The sequence below is a fragment of the Genypterus blacodes genome, unplaced genomic scaffold (assembly GCF_046128005.1).
Source record: "Genypterus blacodes isolate CSIRO-AG114 ecotype Tasmania unplaced genomic scaffold, CSIRO-AGI_Gbla_v1 ptg000340l_1, whole genome shotgun sequence".
Classification (NCBI taxonomy): Eukaryota; Metazoa; Chordata; class Actinopteri; order Ophidiiformes; family Ophidiidae; genus Genypterus; species Genypterus blacodes.
In genome coordinates this window covers 49872-65000 of record NW_027467125.1, presented here as the reverse complement: position 1 = coordinate 65000, position 15129 = coordinate 49872, and the positions used below count along the sequence as shown (strand labels likewise).

General features: G+C 49.9%; 2 protein-coding genes across 2 annotated transcripts in view; one reads left to right on the top strand and one right to left on the bottom strand.

The window, feature by feature from the left end:
• The window catches only part of LOC142988642 (stimulator of interferon genes protein-like), a 114422-nt gene that overhangs the window by 96401 nt on the left and 2892 nt on the right, over positions 1-15129 (bottom strand). The gene's annotated exons all lie outside the window — the stretch shown is intronic.
• The window catches only part of psd2 (pleckstrin and Sec7 domain containing 2), a 28193-nt gene continuing 14180 nt past the window's right edge, over positions 1117-15129 (top strand). Inside the window, exons 1-3 of the mRNA XM_076137868.1 lie at positions 1117-1251; positions 7361-7866; positions 8682-9446. Coding sequence (XP_075993983.1) covers positions 7418-7866; positions 8682-9446 — 1214 coding nt within the window. The 5' untranslated portion in view covers positions 1117-1251; positions 7361-7417. The remainder of the gene's footprint in view (positions 1252-7360; positions 7867-8681; positions 9447-15129) is intronic.

The following is a 15129-nucleotide window of genomic DNA, read 5'->3' as shown; positions in this document are numbered from 1 at the left end:
ACTTTGCATGTTTTGGTTGTTATTATACATTAGCAGAGGTTTGCACTTTCTGAGAACTAACTTGCTTTGCTCTCTTGTTTCTCTGCTTTACTCAAATCGGATTGTATTTTCTCACCCATGTTCCAAGAAAAGGGCAGGAAGTCCAAAAGTCTGGAGCCAATTTGCAAGAAAACATCAGCTTCATACCAGAAGTTGTCGATTCTTTAAAATTATATTAGTTATGACGTTACAGGAAACTACATTGGGGACATTTTCTCCACCTTGTTTAAGTTTTTAGGGGCGAAATTGTGTAATATAATGGCGGCTCTGCCTTTTGCCACTGGTTATTTCCTCCACTTGTAAGGTCTGATGGCACCATGTCAGCCTCCATGACTTGACTCTTTTATTGGCTTTTCCCCTTTCCAGACTTGAAATTCCTAAACCCAGTCCAAGATCTGACTGACCAAAGCTGGATGTGAAACAGCTGCAGGACTTTGGACCTTGGACGCGCTATTTGTCTGCCTGTAAATCATTCTGCGCTCTGTTGTTCTTGTCATTTCCCAAGATAAGATTCTGTCCCTCTCCCCGTGCTGAATATCTGGTAAAATAACCAATAATCAATCTTTCTCGTGACATCTTGACGCGATCTCGAGCTCCCACTGGAAGTCCCCAGACCCGAGTTTGGGAACCGCTGGGTCGCCGCTCTGCTCTGCATCAGGATCCACTATAACCATTCCATTTCATCTCCACTGCAGGTCTTAACAGCAACAGGGCCCCGACGAGACCCGCTGGTCCCGTTCACAGTGTTCGGCTTCCCCACGGGAGAGTGACGGCAGCATCCCGTTAGACACCGGGGCGGAGGAGGCGGGAGTAGCGGGCTTACAGTCTGTCAGCTGCGGCTCAGCCTCGCAGACGCACGCGGAGGCTCCACGCGGAGGGAGCCGGAGACGGAGACGCAGACGCACGCGAGCCTCCATCCTCCAGTCGCTCACCGCCTCGCGCCGCCCGGACCTCCCCCGCGCGCCCCGACGAGCCCGCCTGCCCGCCCGCGTGCTGGCAGCCAGGCGCGAGACTACGCACGGTTTAGTTAAGAGCGTGAGCGAGGGAGGGAGGGAGGGGAGGGAGGGGGGAGGACCCGTGTGGAGAGAGAAAAGAGCCCGTCTGTCAGCAGCTATTCCCCGGTGTGGATGTACACAGAGAGGGGGAGAGACGGAGGACTGCCTGCGCTGCTCAACTCTCCTCTCCTGGCAAACTGGACGCTTTTTTCAGCTGGTGAGTACAGAACACACGCTGAAAGTGTTTTAATCAGACAGCTAGCAGGAGTGTTGTTAGCGGCCAACATCTCCATTCCATCAACAAAGACAGCCAAGCTTGGTTTTAGTTCTCTCCTAGCCGGGTTTAGATGCTTCTCGCTGGGGGCTGCTGGGGGATTTCGTGTCCCCCCTTTTCTCGCTAATATGCGGGCAAGAGATTCACAGCCCCGCAAGCCCCGCAGCCTCCAGCGCGGCTCTGTTTGCGGGGCTAATACGGGCTGTAGATGTGCAGCGTGAGGGCCGTGGGACTTTGACGGGGAGGTGTGTGTGTGTGTTTGTGTGTGTGTTCTCCCTCCGCGTCCCCCCTCCCCGAGAGGAGGAAGAGGGACAAGGCAGGCTTGAAACGCGACCAAGGTCTATTCTGGAGGAAGAGAAAGACACCGGCCTCAACGGAGCCGGAGCCGTTTCTCCCAGCCATCCTGTTGTCATGGTTACTGGCTCGAGGAGGCTGGGAGAACATGGCTGTCTAGCGCTGTGGGCCCCCCTCCCACTCTCACTCTCACTCTCTCTCTTTCTCTTACACACACACACACACACGCACGCACACACACACACACACACACACACACACACACACACACACACACACACACACACACACACACACACACACACTCACACAGAGAGAGAGAGAGAGAGAGAGAGAGAGAGAGACAATGAGCCTTACCACTCCGGGGTTTATGTCTTTCAGTGTATTAAGGAACACTTTAAATAATAAGGCCGTCAGTATTCCCATGATTAATCTAAGGGAGATTCATGTGATTCATAAGCTGATATTCTTTATTGATCCCCGAGGAGACATTCAGGTGCTACAGCAACCAAAGAGGTCCAGTCATATGGGTTGACATGTATAGATGAGACGTTATACGTTACGACTTAACCGTAGAATAGAAGTTAAAATAGAGAATCTAAACACATCATCTTATACCTAGACAAGTATAAATGTTTATGATGCACAGGAGTTTAAGTAATTCAGCCTCAGTCAGAGTGGAGAGAGCAGTCACACAAACAAACTGACAAAGTAATATGAAATATGCAGCATGTTACAATGTCTTTTAGTAAGATATGAGGTATTATATGTACAGTACAATACTTTAAAGGTTCAGCATTGTGCAGCAGTATCAAACCCGTGTAATATGGTTTGATATGACCTCATAATGCAGTCAAGGTGTAATAATAAATGTATCTGAAAAGCAAAAGGCACCATCAGACAATGATCCTAACACACACACACACACACACACGCACACACGCACACACACACACATCAAGAAAGTGAAGATTATTAGAGACTAATCAACTATATCAATATTATAAAGATGTACATGTTAAGTGTAAACAGCTTCTCCAGGAGGGGCGGGGCTTTAAACCGGCGTCTGATCGCAGCTCAGTTTTTATCCTGCAAGCAAAGTTGCTATTAACTTAATTATAGACATTTGCATGTCTCGTCCGGATCCATTGTAATTTATTCCCCCCGATATACAACTGCAGCTTCCCTCTGCTTCGAATCAAGGTGTCAGACGAGCGCGCGCACACACACGCACACATCCCCACACACGCACAAACATGCACAAACACGCACAAACACCTGCAGCAGCGGCCCCAGACCAAACTCTGTCTCTGTCTGAGCTCTTCTTCTCTCCGTCTATCCGTTTGTTTCTCCCACACACACACACACACACACACACACACACACAAACCACTCTGAGAGAACAGACCCTTTGTATACACCATGATGTAAGTTATATTCACACACTCCAGAGTCAGTTTTCCATTTTGTGGTGTATTGTAGCGTAGTGTAATCATATGAGGACACTTGTGAGTCTTCTGGTGACAAAATGCGAGTGGACGGTTGACCTTGACAGCCTAGAAGTGACATATCGGGGTGATTGGAGCGCCACGGTCCACTGGGCTGGTGGGACACACAGGCAGGCAGGCAGGCAGGCAGGCAGGCAGGCAGGCTGGGTAGGAAACACCCTGGAGTTCATCCAGCTCCGTTTTTCCCTGCTTTCCTGTCCCAGACAACAACCAGGAAATGATTCCCCCCTCCGCCGCCCCCCCTTCTTTCTGTCTGCATCTGTGCATCTGTGGCTGTGTGTACTCCTGCATCTTGTGTGTGTGTGTGTGTGCGTGTGGGAGTGGATGTGTATGTGGGCTGCAGTGCCAATCGTGCATCCTCCTTTGCTTCTGAACGGGGTCAGTAGGTCATTTATACTGTAAGACTGCAGCATTCTACTGAGAGAGGAAGAGGAAGAGAGGAGAGGACAACGGAGGAGAGGAAAAGGCCATAGAGAGAGAGAGAGAGAGAAAAAGGGAGAGAGAGAGAGGGAGAGAGAGAGAGAGAGAGAGATGTTTCCTGTTGTGTCTTGTTATGTGTAGTTCCTGTATTGAGGGCTGATGTCATTGTTTAGGTTATAAATTGTGATTGCTGAGGAATTTTGTGTGGAAAAATGCAAAACCTGTCATTTTTAAAACCTCTCTCTCTCCTCAGGCTGATTGTTAGGTGACTCACTCATGTGTTGTTGTATCATGTGAGCTGGTGGACTGGTGTGTATGACTGCATTGAAGCAGCTGCCTCGTCTCCTTCCTGCCTGTTGTCATTGTTGCGTCTCTGCCCTTCAGTCACAAACACACAGGACAAACCAAAGGGCTCTGTTTTCATTCAGTTAGTTCATTAGTTGAAAATGACTGTAATGAGATCACACGTGTTAGAAGTGGTCAACCGGTTCTGCCGTCACGTAGACCTGAACGCAACGCTGCACTGACGGGACGACAGGAGCGTCTGGGTCCGTCCATCTGAGAGAGACAGACAGACTGCAAGTACTTCATTTAACCACTAAAGCTTCAATTCCTTTGTTTAAAACAGTTTGTCTGCTGGAATAGTGTGGCGTTAGGTGCCTTGCTCAATGGCACAAAAGGCAGGATCACTCCAAACGTCATGGTTATGCTATCAGGTTATGTTATCAATAAGTAGAATTGGGTCCAGGATGTTTGGTTGAGTACTTCAGCTTTGTTCTGTATTTAAGCACTAAATGCCGCTAAAATCAAACCTAAACAAAAAGTTCACCGCTTTATTTCTCAAAGTTGTGTCCAACCTCTGACCGAGCTCTGTGTCCCAGTCGGAGGTTGGTGCTGTGAGGAGGCGTGGAGCTTCTCCTGCTTCTCCTGCTCCTCCTGCTTCTCCTGCTCCTCCTGCTTCTCCTGCTTCTCCTGTTTCTCCTCCCCTGCATGGCTGCTTTGTCTCTCTGCCTCACAAACCAGTCATGCTTATCTCCCAGCAGACTGCAGCTCTGTATCTCACAGATCAATAAATTACCTTATGTTGTGCGCATGGTGGTGTTGCTCTGTGTGTGTGTGTGTGTGTGTGCGTGCGCCCCCCCGAGTGTGTGTCTGTCTGAGACAAAGACAGGCAGACAGATAAAGACAGATTTAAGAGATACAGAGATTAAAAGCCAGAATAGACAGAAGAAAGCTATTTAATGGAGACTTGGCCTCTTATCCATCGTCATCCTTATTGATTTGTGTGAGTCTGGGACTGCATGTTTTTGAACCTCAGTGTGTGAGTGTGTGTGTGTGTGTGTGTGTGTGTGTGTGTGTGTGTGTGTTTGTGTTTTGTTCACATGATTGGCAGATGGCCTGATGGCAATTAAAGAAAATTGATAAGGCTTAAGAGCCCCACTGTTCTGCTGACAAGAGTGAAATGCAATAACTCTCTCCTGATAGCCACTGTACACACACACAGACACAAAGACTCAGAGATACACACACACACACACACACACACACACACGTCTTCACTTCACATTGGCTGTGTTTTCTCCATCCGTTCAGGTGGGCAGGCTGAGCCCTTCCCCTCTCCCCTCTCCCCTCTCCTCTCTCCCCTCTCCCCTCTCCCCTCTCCCCTCTCCCCTCTCCCCTCTCCTCTCTTCTCTCTCCCCTCTCCCCTCTCCCCTCTCCCCTCTCTCAGAGCTGCGAGCTTGAACACTTCTCCATTTCTGCAGACTAAAGCCCATTTACCTCAATTTACCACCAAACGAGAGGATGAGACAGAAAAAGGAGCCGGCAGAGAACAAGTTAGAATATGAGATAGCAGAAAATATAGGCCAGACGAAGAGGAGAGGGAGAGGGGAAACTGCACACACACACACACACACACACACATGCACACACATGCACACACACGCACACACACAGAATTTTCACTTTCCGTGTCTGGTTTCATAACCGTCCACTGTTTCCATGTAAGGCAGCATGTCCCTGTGGTCGATGTGTGTGTGTGTGTGTGTGTGTGTGTGTGTGTGTGTGTGTGTGCGCGTCCGTACGACTGTGGCATCGTGTGGAATCTCATTGCAGACGCCGACTGCACGGCCAGTCTCTACTGTGTCATAATGCAGCAAAAGAATAACACGCCACACAGAATATGAACTGATGGATTCTTCCACACATCGACTGCGACACACACACACACACACACTGCTCAGCGGCTTCCCCACCACAAGAGACTGATGAGAGAAATGCCTGATCAATAACTGATCACACATTCAGAGAAGATGAGTTGGAGTGTCAGTCAGGACGGCCCCCCTGAGATGAAGACGATATCAACACAGAGGCTGGAGGAGCAGACACACACACACACACACACACACACACACACACACAGTCCTCGTGTTTCCAGTCGGCTTTGGTGCGACACAAAGTCTACACAGTTCCCATGTGAAGTCGCAGTGTTTGCCTTCAATCATGCAGCTCATATTTACATTGAAGTCGTTCAGCCTCATCTTCATTACGCCGGCGTCCCGACCTGTGTGACTCTCGCTCCACCGGCTCTGTTTACAGGATAGGCTTACAGATGATTCCTTTATCATTTCACCACAGAGTCCACCTCAAGTGAGCGCTGAAAGCACTTTGTGAGACTTTCTGTTACCATCTCTCCATTTGCACCTTCATCTTGTGCAGTATTCATGTTAATGGAAGCTCACTGCTGTTGTGTTTCCACATTGTGTCGTCCTACAGCAGCTCTGTTCTGTTGTAGCTCCATTTCAGTCTAAGGCGCTTGTTCAGATGATGGAGTGAAGCTGGTTTGCGTGTTGATCTCTCTGACACACCGTCAGGCCCGTCTGCTGTTATTACTGCACACTCTACAGCTCAGTTTGGTGTCGGACTGAAGCAGAAATGCAAAGAATGTCCCTCACCGAGCCACAGAGCAGAGTTGGCAGGAGGTGAAGCTCGGCCTCATAATGTTCCATTCAGCCTCAGTGGGTCTTTACCTGCATGTGGGCCGGGAGAGTAAAGCCTTTCACTGCAGCAGAGCTGGAAGCTGTGGATGATTCAGCAGAGATGGAGGGAGGGCGTCTCAGGACTCTGAGGCTGCCATGGTTACAATCAGCTGCACCTTTACTCCACCAGCTTCAGGATAAACAAACTGCTAGTTTCTGTCTCGCCCCCGCGACGTAAACATAAAGCCATCTTAAAGTGACTGCAGCACAGAATAAATCTCATTAAAAGAATAAAATATTAAAAAAAAAAGAATTCATTCATTTACATACAACAAGCTGCGCAGAACTACAATTAAGAACTCAGCATTAGCATGTGCCCTTGAGCCTCACACACACACACACACACACACACACACACACACACACACACACACACACACACACACACATCCCAGACCCTACAGAGGTCTGGGATGGCTGAGGTGAACAGGTTATCTACAAGGTTGCAGGTTGAAATCTCAGGCTGTGGTCGAGCCTGCAGGATCATGAGAGGGAAGAAGTCTCTGTGCTCCTCTGCTGTCCTCATTTCAGTGCTGTTTTTGGAATCATCTGGTCGTGAGGACAAACTGTTCCACATACTGTATCTGCACCCTCTCTCGCTCTCTCTCTCTCTCTCTCTCTCTCTCTCTCTCTCTCTCTCTCTCTCTCTCTCTCTGTTTGTTCTAACACCCATATGTATTTGTTGAAGTTGACTCAAAGTAATCAAAGTAATCATCTTTCTGTGTCAGACTGTTCCTTCTTCTCCTTTGTCACGTTGTCCTCCTTGTCTCTCTCTCTTGTCCTCTTCTTCAGGTCTTCTGATCTGAAGCTCTGTCCCAGTGGACTGCCACCCCGAGTGTGAAGAGCACCATGACCCAGGAGGGGCAGGCCCTGCCCTCTCCCACCCCACCAGAGAACCCAGTGGAGCCCAACACCTCCAGCCCGTCCACAGAGACAAGCAGCCAGGCGGAGCAGGACGGGCCGGGGGCCGGGGAGGACGTGGACAAGAGCCAGGAGAAGGGACATAAAGGGAGGAAGGAGGAGGCACAAGGAGACACACACAGGGAAGGAGAGGGGAGGGGAGGGTCAAAGGATGAGGGAGGAGAAGGTGAAGGGACAGAGAAGAGGAAAGATGGACAGACAGATGGAGGGGCGGAGGGAGAGGGGGGAGAGAGGAGTGTGACCAGAGGGGAAGGGTGTGTGAATGTAGAGGGAAGCTCACCGGCAGAGGAGGCAACACAGGACGAGATGAAGGAGGAAGAGGAGGGGAAGAAAGAGGAGGAAGAGAAGAAGCCGTCTACAGACAGCGAGGCTGCACGGTGAGTTCAGGCTCAGTCAGGATTCAGTAGAGTCGATGTTCACGTCTCTATGAATGAACATCAAAGGAACCTTCTTGACCTTCGGCAGAGATGAGACCCTGCAGTCTTCATCGTGTGGCTTTAAGCTCTCAGCTCCGTCGCCACGGCAGAACTCCTGGTCACGTGATGCATGTATCTAACATGCTTGGTCTCCTGCGTGTGTTTCCTCCGCAGGGTTTCCTCCTGCAGCATCTCAGCCCCGAAAACATGCAAATGAGCTGAATTGGAAAATCTAAATTGGCTCCGGTGTGAATCCGAGTATGAATGAGTTCATTTGTGTTGAGTTGGACCTCGACGGGCGCTCCGTACCCTGCCGCTGGCCCCGGTGCATGCTGGGATACGCTCCCCGCCACCCTGCCCCTCCCTCCCTCCTTCACACAGAATTAGACTAATATGCTGCGCTCCATTTTATAACTCAATCAGTGTCACTCTGAGTCTCTGTGGGCTGATGAGAGGAATATTGATGAGCTCAGTCTGATCTGATTTCATCTGAAGAAGAAGAAGAATCTCTATTGTTCATCAGTATTTCATTTAAAAAAAAGAATTTGCTGGCCTATTTCTGTTCATTATTAACAATCAGAGCAGACAGATTGGCTTCTTCTTCTTCTTCTTCCTCTTCTTCTTCTTCTTCTTCTTCTTCTTCTCATATTTGCCTTTTGTGTTCCAAAATGATGAAGATGATTTAAACATTTACGTCTCACACAAAGAACCTGGGCTCTTCTTATAAACCAAAGATGTTTTCATGACCTTCCTCTTCTTCCTCCATTCTCTCACAGGCTGGAAAATGGAATAGATGTAAATGAAGAGGACGATGAAGTGGGTGAGGAGGAGGAGGAGGAGGAGGAGGGAGCACACGTGGACAGCACACACACACACTTGGACACTTTTAGCTCTAACTTTGAGACTACTGTAGAGCAGGCTGACACAGAAGTGGAGGAAGAGGAGGAAGAGGAGGAAGGGGTCCCGAAAGAGAGAGGAAACCAGGACAGCTTCAGCTCCGCATTCGAGCAGATTGTAGAGCAGGTGGAGGAAGACGAGGAAGAAGAGGAGCGAGAGTTGGACGCAGAGAGGGAGAAAGGTCAAGTGGACAACAGAGACGGCTTCAGCTCCACGTTTGAGCGCATCGTGGAGTCGGCTCTGCTGAGGGGCGGGACCTGCTACAGCAGCCTGGACTCGCTGGACGTGCTGTCCCTCACCGACGAGACGGACAGCTGCGTCAGCTTTGAGGCGCCACTGACACCGCTCATCCAACAGAGGGCGCTGTTACAGTGCCCCGAACCTCTGGAGCTGGAGCTAGCAACCGTTCAAGAGCAAGAGGGACCCGAGGCCGGGTCGGAGGACCTGAAGGCCGGGGGCGTCGCGGCCGGGTGCGGCTGGGGACAGGGAGACGTGGCAGGAGCGGGACGGAGCCCCCTGAGGACCACCATACCAGGGAGCAGGTCAGAGTTTGTGCTGAGCCAACCCGGACGCTGGGCCATACCTAATGGATACCACACAGAGAGGGAGGGGGAAGGATCTGTAGACCTGCACAGCTCTGTCAGGTGAGACCAGGCCCACTTTAGATCCAGGATCACAACATCATCCACCGCTTCTCAGCTGGGATGAAGGTTCACTGACATCTGATTTGATTTATACAAAGAATAGATGGAAAAGTCTTCAGGTTGTGTATCAGATTATATATTTTAAATGTGATTGGACTTTGATAACTCAACACAATGGCTGCTGGGACAGACTGGAGGAGCCCACGGACCTGAACAGGATGAGAGGATGGATGGATGATGGATGGATGGACTTGACTTCTCCTGATTTAATGTGGTAAAGCTGTAGTCAAGCCTCCAGCTGTCTTAATAAAGCAGTGAGTTAGATGTAGGAGATGTAGTCCGGCGCTCTGCATGCCATTCATCTCTCATCCTGCCTTTTCCTTTGGGTGAATCTTTGGACCCCTCTGTGTGTCCTGCTGCAGCTGGACAAAGGAAGCTTTGTGTAAATATCATATTGAAGCCTTTAGAGTAATTAATATGCTGTGACCCGGCCTCAGCCAGCAGGTGGCCCAAGCCCTGGTGAGGCCCAGCTGTGGGCCCTCAGAGGGGGGGCAGGGGGGGGACGGGGAGTCTGGCTGGTCTGCTTGGTCTGGCTTTAAAGGACAGTAGCACATTATACACACACACACATGCTAACGTGATGGTAAAGAGACAGGATCCCAGTAAAATCCTTCCTCTCCTCTGGAATAGAGGTGAGATGTAGAGTTGTAGGTGGCAGCAGGAGGAGTTTCACATTCTTACAGCCTCGGTCCGGCTGTTCAAACTGTCTTGTTGAATTTGGAATGAAACTGCTTCTTGCCCAGTTGGTGGTGATTCAGACTTGAGTAAATTCAGAAGGCAGGTTTGTTTGCAGACCCGCAGCTCGTGGCTCCTCTCCAGTCATTCTGCTCTAAAGCCCCAGACACACTCTGGTGCTCACACACACGAGGAGAGGGTTCAACATGACAGCAGACCCTGAAAGAAAACAATATCTGTTGGACGAGTGTTGTGGTCGTGTACTGGAGATCAAAGCTAACATGCTAACATTCATCACAGCTGCTGGGACTGTAGTGTAACATGTTGGACGTCAGCCTCAGAGGGTCACATGGCCTCCTCTCGCCCCACACTGAGAGTATTTGCATGGCAGCAGCTGACACCACTTTACTCCATTTAATTACCTTAATAGCACTAAAGGGGTTTGAGGAAGGCAGGCCAGGGCCTCTGAAGGGGGAGGTGCTAACAACAACCATATGGGGACAGCCATGTAACTTGACCTATGGCTGTAGGTCTGTCTGTCTGCCTGTCTGTCTGTCTGGCCACCATACGATCCCTGCAGCTCCACGTGCAGAACACTGATCCTACAGTTACAAAGCTGAGATAAGAGCAGGGGTTAAGTCTCACACTCACCTGGACCGGACCCGGGTTTGGATACAGACCCTCCCTCCCCACCCCCTTCACCCCCTGGCCCCCCTCCCCCACCCCCATCTGTCTACAGATGTTGTCCTTTAAGCACGGACCGGCTTCCTGACCACCAGCGCCAAGCTGAATGAGCTATTGTTTACGTGATGACATCATCGTCTTCAGCTTTCCTCTACCCAGCGGGGTCCAAGTGTGTGCTTGTGTGTGTGTGTGTGTGTGTGTGTGTGTGTGAATGAGAGGTTATTTCTCCACTATGCTGGCCAGCTTGCCAGACATTTGAGCGCTTAAAGCCCGAGTGGATCCATGTGCTCGTGGCTCTTAAAGGGACAGTTCAGGTTTTAGAGTCATCCTAGGTGCCTTAATGCAGAGTCAATACAGTGGAGGTTAAACCCTTCATGCTTTAAACTCACACTTTAGCTTTGATGCTCTTAAGAGAGCAAGCATGAGTTTGCTGAAATCCTAATGCTGAGTCTCTTCTGGATGAGCTCTCACACACACACACACACAGCTCCACTGAATAAAGAGTCAGAGTCAGAGTCAGAGTCAGAGTCAGAGTCAGAGTGAAACGTCCTCTTAAAAGCTTTAAGCTCTAATTCACAGCATGTGTGAACATGTGGGTCAGAGAGAAACGCTCATTAATCTGAGATATAAATTGAACCTGCTGGGCCTTGTTCTCCTCCTCCAGCCTGACATGTTTTCCTGTCCTCTTCCTCTCCTCCTGTCTTCCTCCCCGTCCTTCAGCTTCCTCGGCTCCGTCCCTCCTCTCGTTTTGCTTCTCCTCCCTCTACCCTTTATCTCACTTCATCTCATCTGCTGCCCCCCCCCCCCCCACAGCTTCCTCCTCCTTTATTCTTTGCTTCACCTCCTTCCTCCACCCCCCCACTGTTCTCCCCCCTGCTGTGCTTGTCTTATCTTCCTCTCCTCTCCTCTCCTCTCCTCTCCTCTCCTCTCCTCTCCCTCCTTCTCCATTCTTGCCGGTGGGTAGCTGCAGAATTGGCGCGTTGACATAATTTGGCACCTTGGGCGTCGTGGGCAACCGGTCTTTTTCCCCGCAGGCGGGGCAGCTGCAGCGAGGCAGATACAAAGTGTTCAGTCAATCACTGAGCTGGCAGACATTTAGCTGTGCTGCCAGTCAGTCAGGTTGCTCTCCTGTCATTCTCCGTGTCACTCATTAAAAAATGTTTGAGCTCTTCTGTGGTGCCAAGGGATTGTTGCCGTGGCGATTCAGCATCAGGCAGATATCACGTGTTGATTTGGAGACTCAGTGACTCTACAGTCTGATACAGAGGAATACAATCCTCTGTCCTCCATCGTGTTGTCTGCTGTCAGTCACTCTGAATATACAAACACAGTCTGCTCACTTTGTTTGTCTTTGGCTGCTTCAGACCAGCGACCTCACCGATGTCATTGTGCTGTTCCTCAGCCTGGTGGAGTCGTTGCTCCTGGTCCATGGGGGGGGGGGGGGGGGGGGGTACACACCATGTCACTGGAATAGGAGACAGAGCGACTGATGTTTGGTCCCAGAGCGGCACACTGTGACTTCTCTGTCAGAGGAAACAGAAAGTGATTTATTTTTAGTCTTTGCCGGTGCCAGAAATAAGTTTGACTCTCAGCTCCAGGTGACTCTGTGTTTGTCATTATGTCCAGCAGCTGGATCCCGAATCTCTGCTGCTGCTCTTTGTTGCTTTTGTTGCCCGTAACACTCAGTGTGCACACGGTGTGTACGCAGAGGTTATTTTGGTGCTCAAAATGCAGTCCACTGCTCAGAACGAGCTGAGCCAAGAGGGGAGAGAACAAAAACCAGCTTTACCTCAGCTCACACACTCACACACACACACACACACACACACACACACACACACACACACACACACACACACACACTCTGGAAGGTGCCAGGCTCTTTCCTACGCAGTAAGAAAACCTGCTTAGTCTGTAAAGTTTCATCAGTAACACGCCGTGTGTGTGTGTGTGTGTGTGTGTGTCTGCCTCTCTGTTGGGCAGGTGGTTTGGTTGATGACTTTGCCAAAATGGCTCACATCATTTGGTGGGTTAATGAGTCAGTCAGAGAGTGTGTGTGTTGCTCTGCAGGAGAGCCGTCATCAAGGGTGAAGCTTAACCTTAAACCATACAACCTGCTACAACCACCATGATGCAACCTGTCTGCCTGCCTGCCTGTCTGTCTGCCTGCCTGTCTGCCTCTCTCTTTAGCTCACTCCTTTGATCGGCACGTGTACACAGAGGTGATCACTGGTTGAACACATACAGATATGCCGGCTTTAATGCATAATAATATGCACAGGAACACACGCATCTGTGCATGCAGGTGTGTGTGTGTGTGTGTGTGTGTGTGTGTGTGTGTGTGTGTGGGTGAAGGATGTGAGGAACACGCTGCCCGTGTGTGTGTGTGTGTTCCTCCCCCAGCAGATCTGAGCTCCAGCAGAGCAGATGAAAGCCAGGCACAGTTGTTTCCATATCAGAGAGGCGGCTCTGAGCTGTGGACTAATCTCTTTCATATACACTGTCGAGTATAGAAACGCACACACACACACACACACGCACACCCACACACATAACGCACACCCGGGTCAGCAGTATGCGTGTGCAAACAGAAATGCACACGGCGAGCTTGATGCACAGTCAGCGAGGCAGATACAAGGATCCATGTTTCACCCTCTGGATCTGTCTCTCTCTCTGACACACACTCACACACACACACACACACACACACACACACACACATACACACTCGTCTTTCAGTATGTGTCACTTTGGGACTAAAACCCTTTGCATGGGTTTATTGCGGTGCAGATTATCCTCTCCTCGCTCTCATGCAGGCAGAGATATGAACACACACACACACACACACACACACACACACACACACACACACACACATGCATACAGACACATACAAATTCATCTTTTCACCCTCCACACACACTGAATCATTTGAGCAGCAGCAGATTTATCCCTGTCACTATCTATTTATAGCGCTGCTGTGCGTTACGACACATCCCCGTCTCTTTGTGTGTCTTTGTGTGTCTGTTTTGGCTGAATGAGCCTCTTCTTACTGCAGGCTTCTCTCCTCTGAGGTGTCAGTCTGCACTTCCTCTCTCTCTCTCTGTATGTGTGTGTGTGTGTGTGTGTGTGTGTGTGTGTGTGTGAACGCAGAATCAGACCGCAGGAAAGGATTGTGTCTGATTTCTTGTCTGGTCTTGCGTGTTGAGTGTGTAACAGATTGCAAGGCGGCAAACTTGGAAGTTATTCTCTGGCTGTCAGATCAAGCAGCTGTGCTCAGTGTTGTACTATGGAGTATACACACACACACACACACACAGGCACACCTGACCACCATTTGTCTCATCCAACCGGCCAAGAGAGGTCACCATTGTCCATTGTTGTGTGTGTGTGTAGGAGCTAGAGAGCCACGGAGCAGTGGACTCACTTTACACAGAGCTGCAGCGTAACAGAAGACACATAATGAGATTAGAGTTATCTGGTTACAAACAACAGCCTCCAATCAAATCTGGCTGCTCATTATGACATTAGGATCCTTCATCTGGGCTTTTTTGGATTGATCTATTTTGGGCACTTGGCAACAGAATGGCGCCGTATGGATCCATGTGAACACGGGAAACGTCTCTAAAAGCTACTCAACATGTATGTGTAAGGCCACATACACATACATGCGTTCATTTGGTTTCCATGGACATGTATTCAGACTGTGGACACCTTAGGTTTGGACATCAATAAGCCTGGAGAGGATTACAACAACAACAACAGCAACATTGTAAACATGACAACACTGTCAGTTGGGACGCTGTGTTGGCTCCGCCCACATTATCTGGCTGCAGTTTACACTCCAGATGTTCCCAGTTTAAATATTCCAGGAAGTTATGACGGTGATTGTTTTGAAGGAGGTTTTTATAACAGACTGCAGAGGAGTGAGTGGAAACAGTGTCAGGCTCACAAACGCTGCTCTTCACTTTACAGCAGCTTAGTGATTTAATGAACCATCCAACAATGTGTGTGTGTTGTCAAGGAAAATCAGTGGAGTCATTGTTGTTGTCCTGACCCGACGTGGTGGACGGTCCTCTCTGTCCTGATACTGGACACACGCCATGGCCCTCCTGGGGGTTCGCTTCTATTCTCATCTTCTGACTCCTCCCCCTAATCCGTCTCTCTTGACCCCTCAGCTTCTGATCTTCTGTCCTCTGGTCCTCTGTTCCACCCAAGCAGAAAGAGGAACCAGGGATGTGTCAGTGTGGCCTATAAACAAACC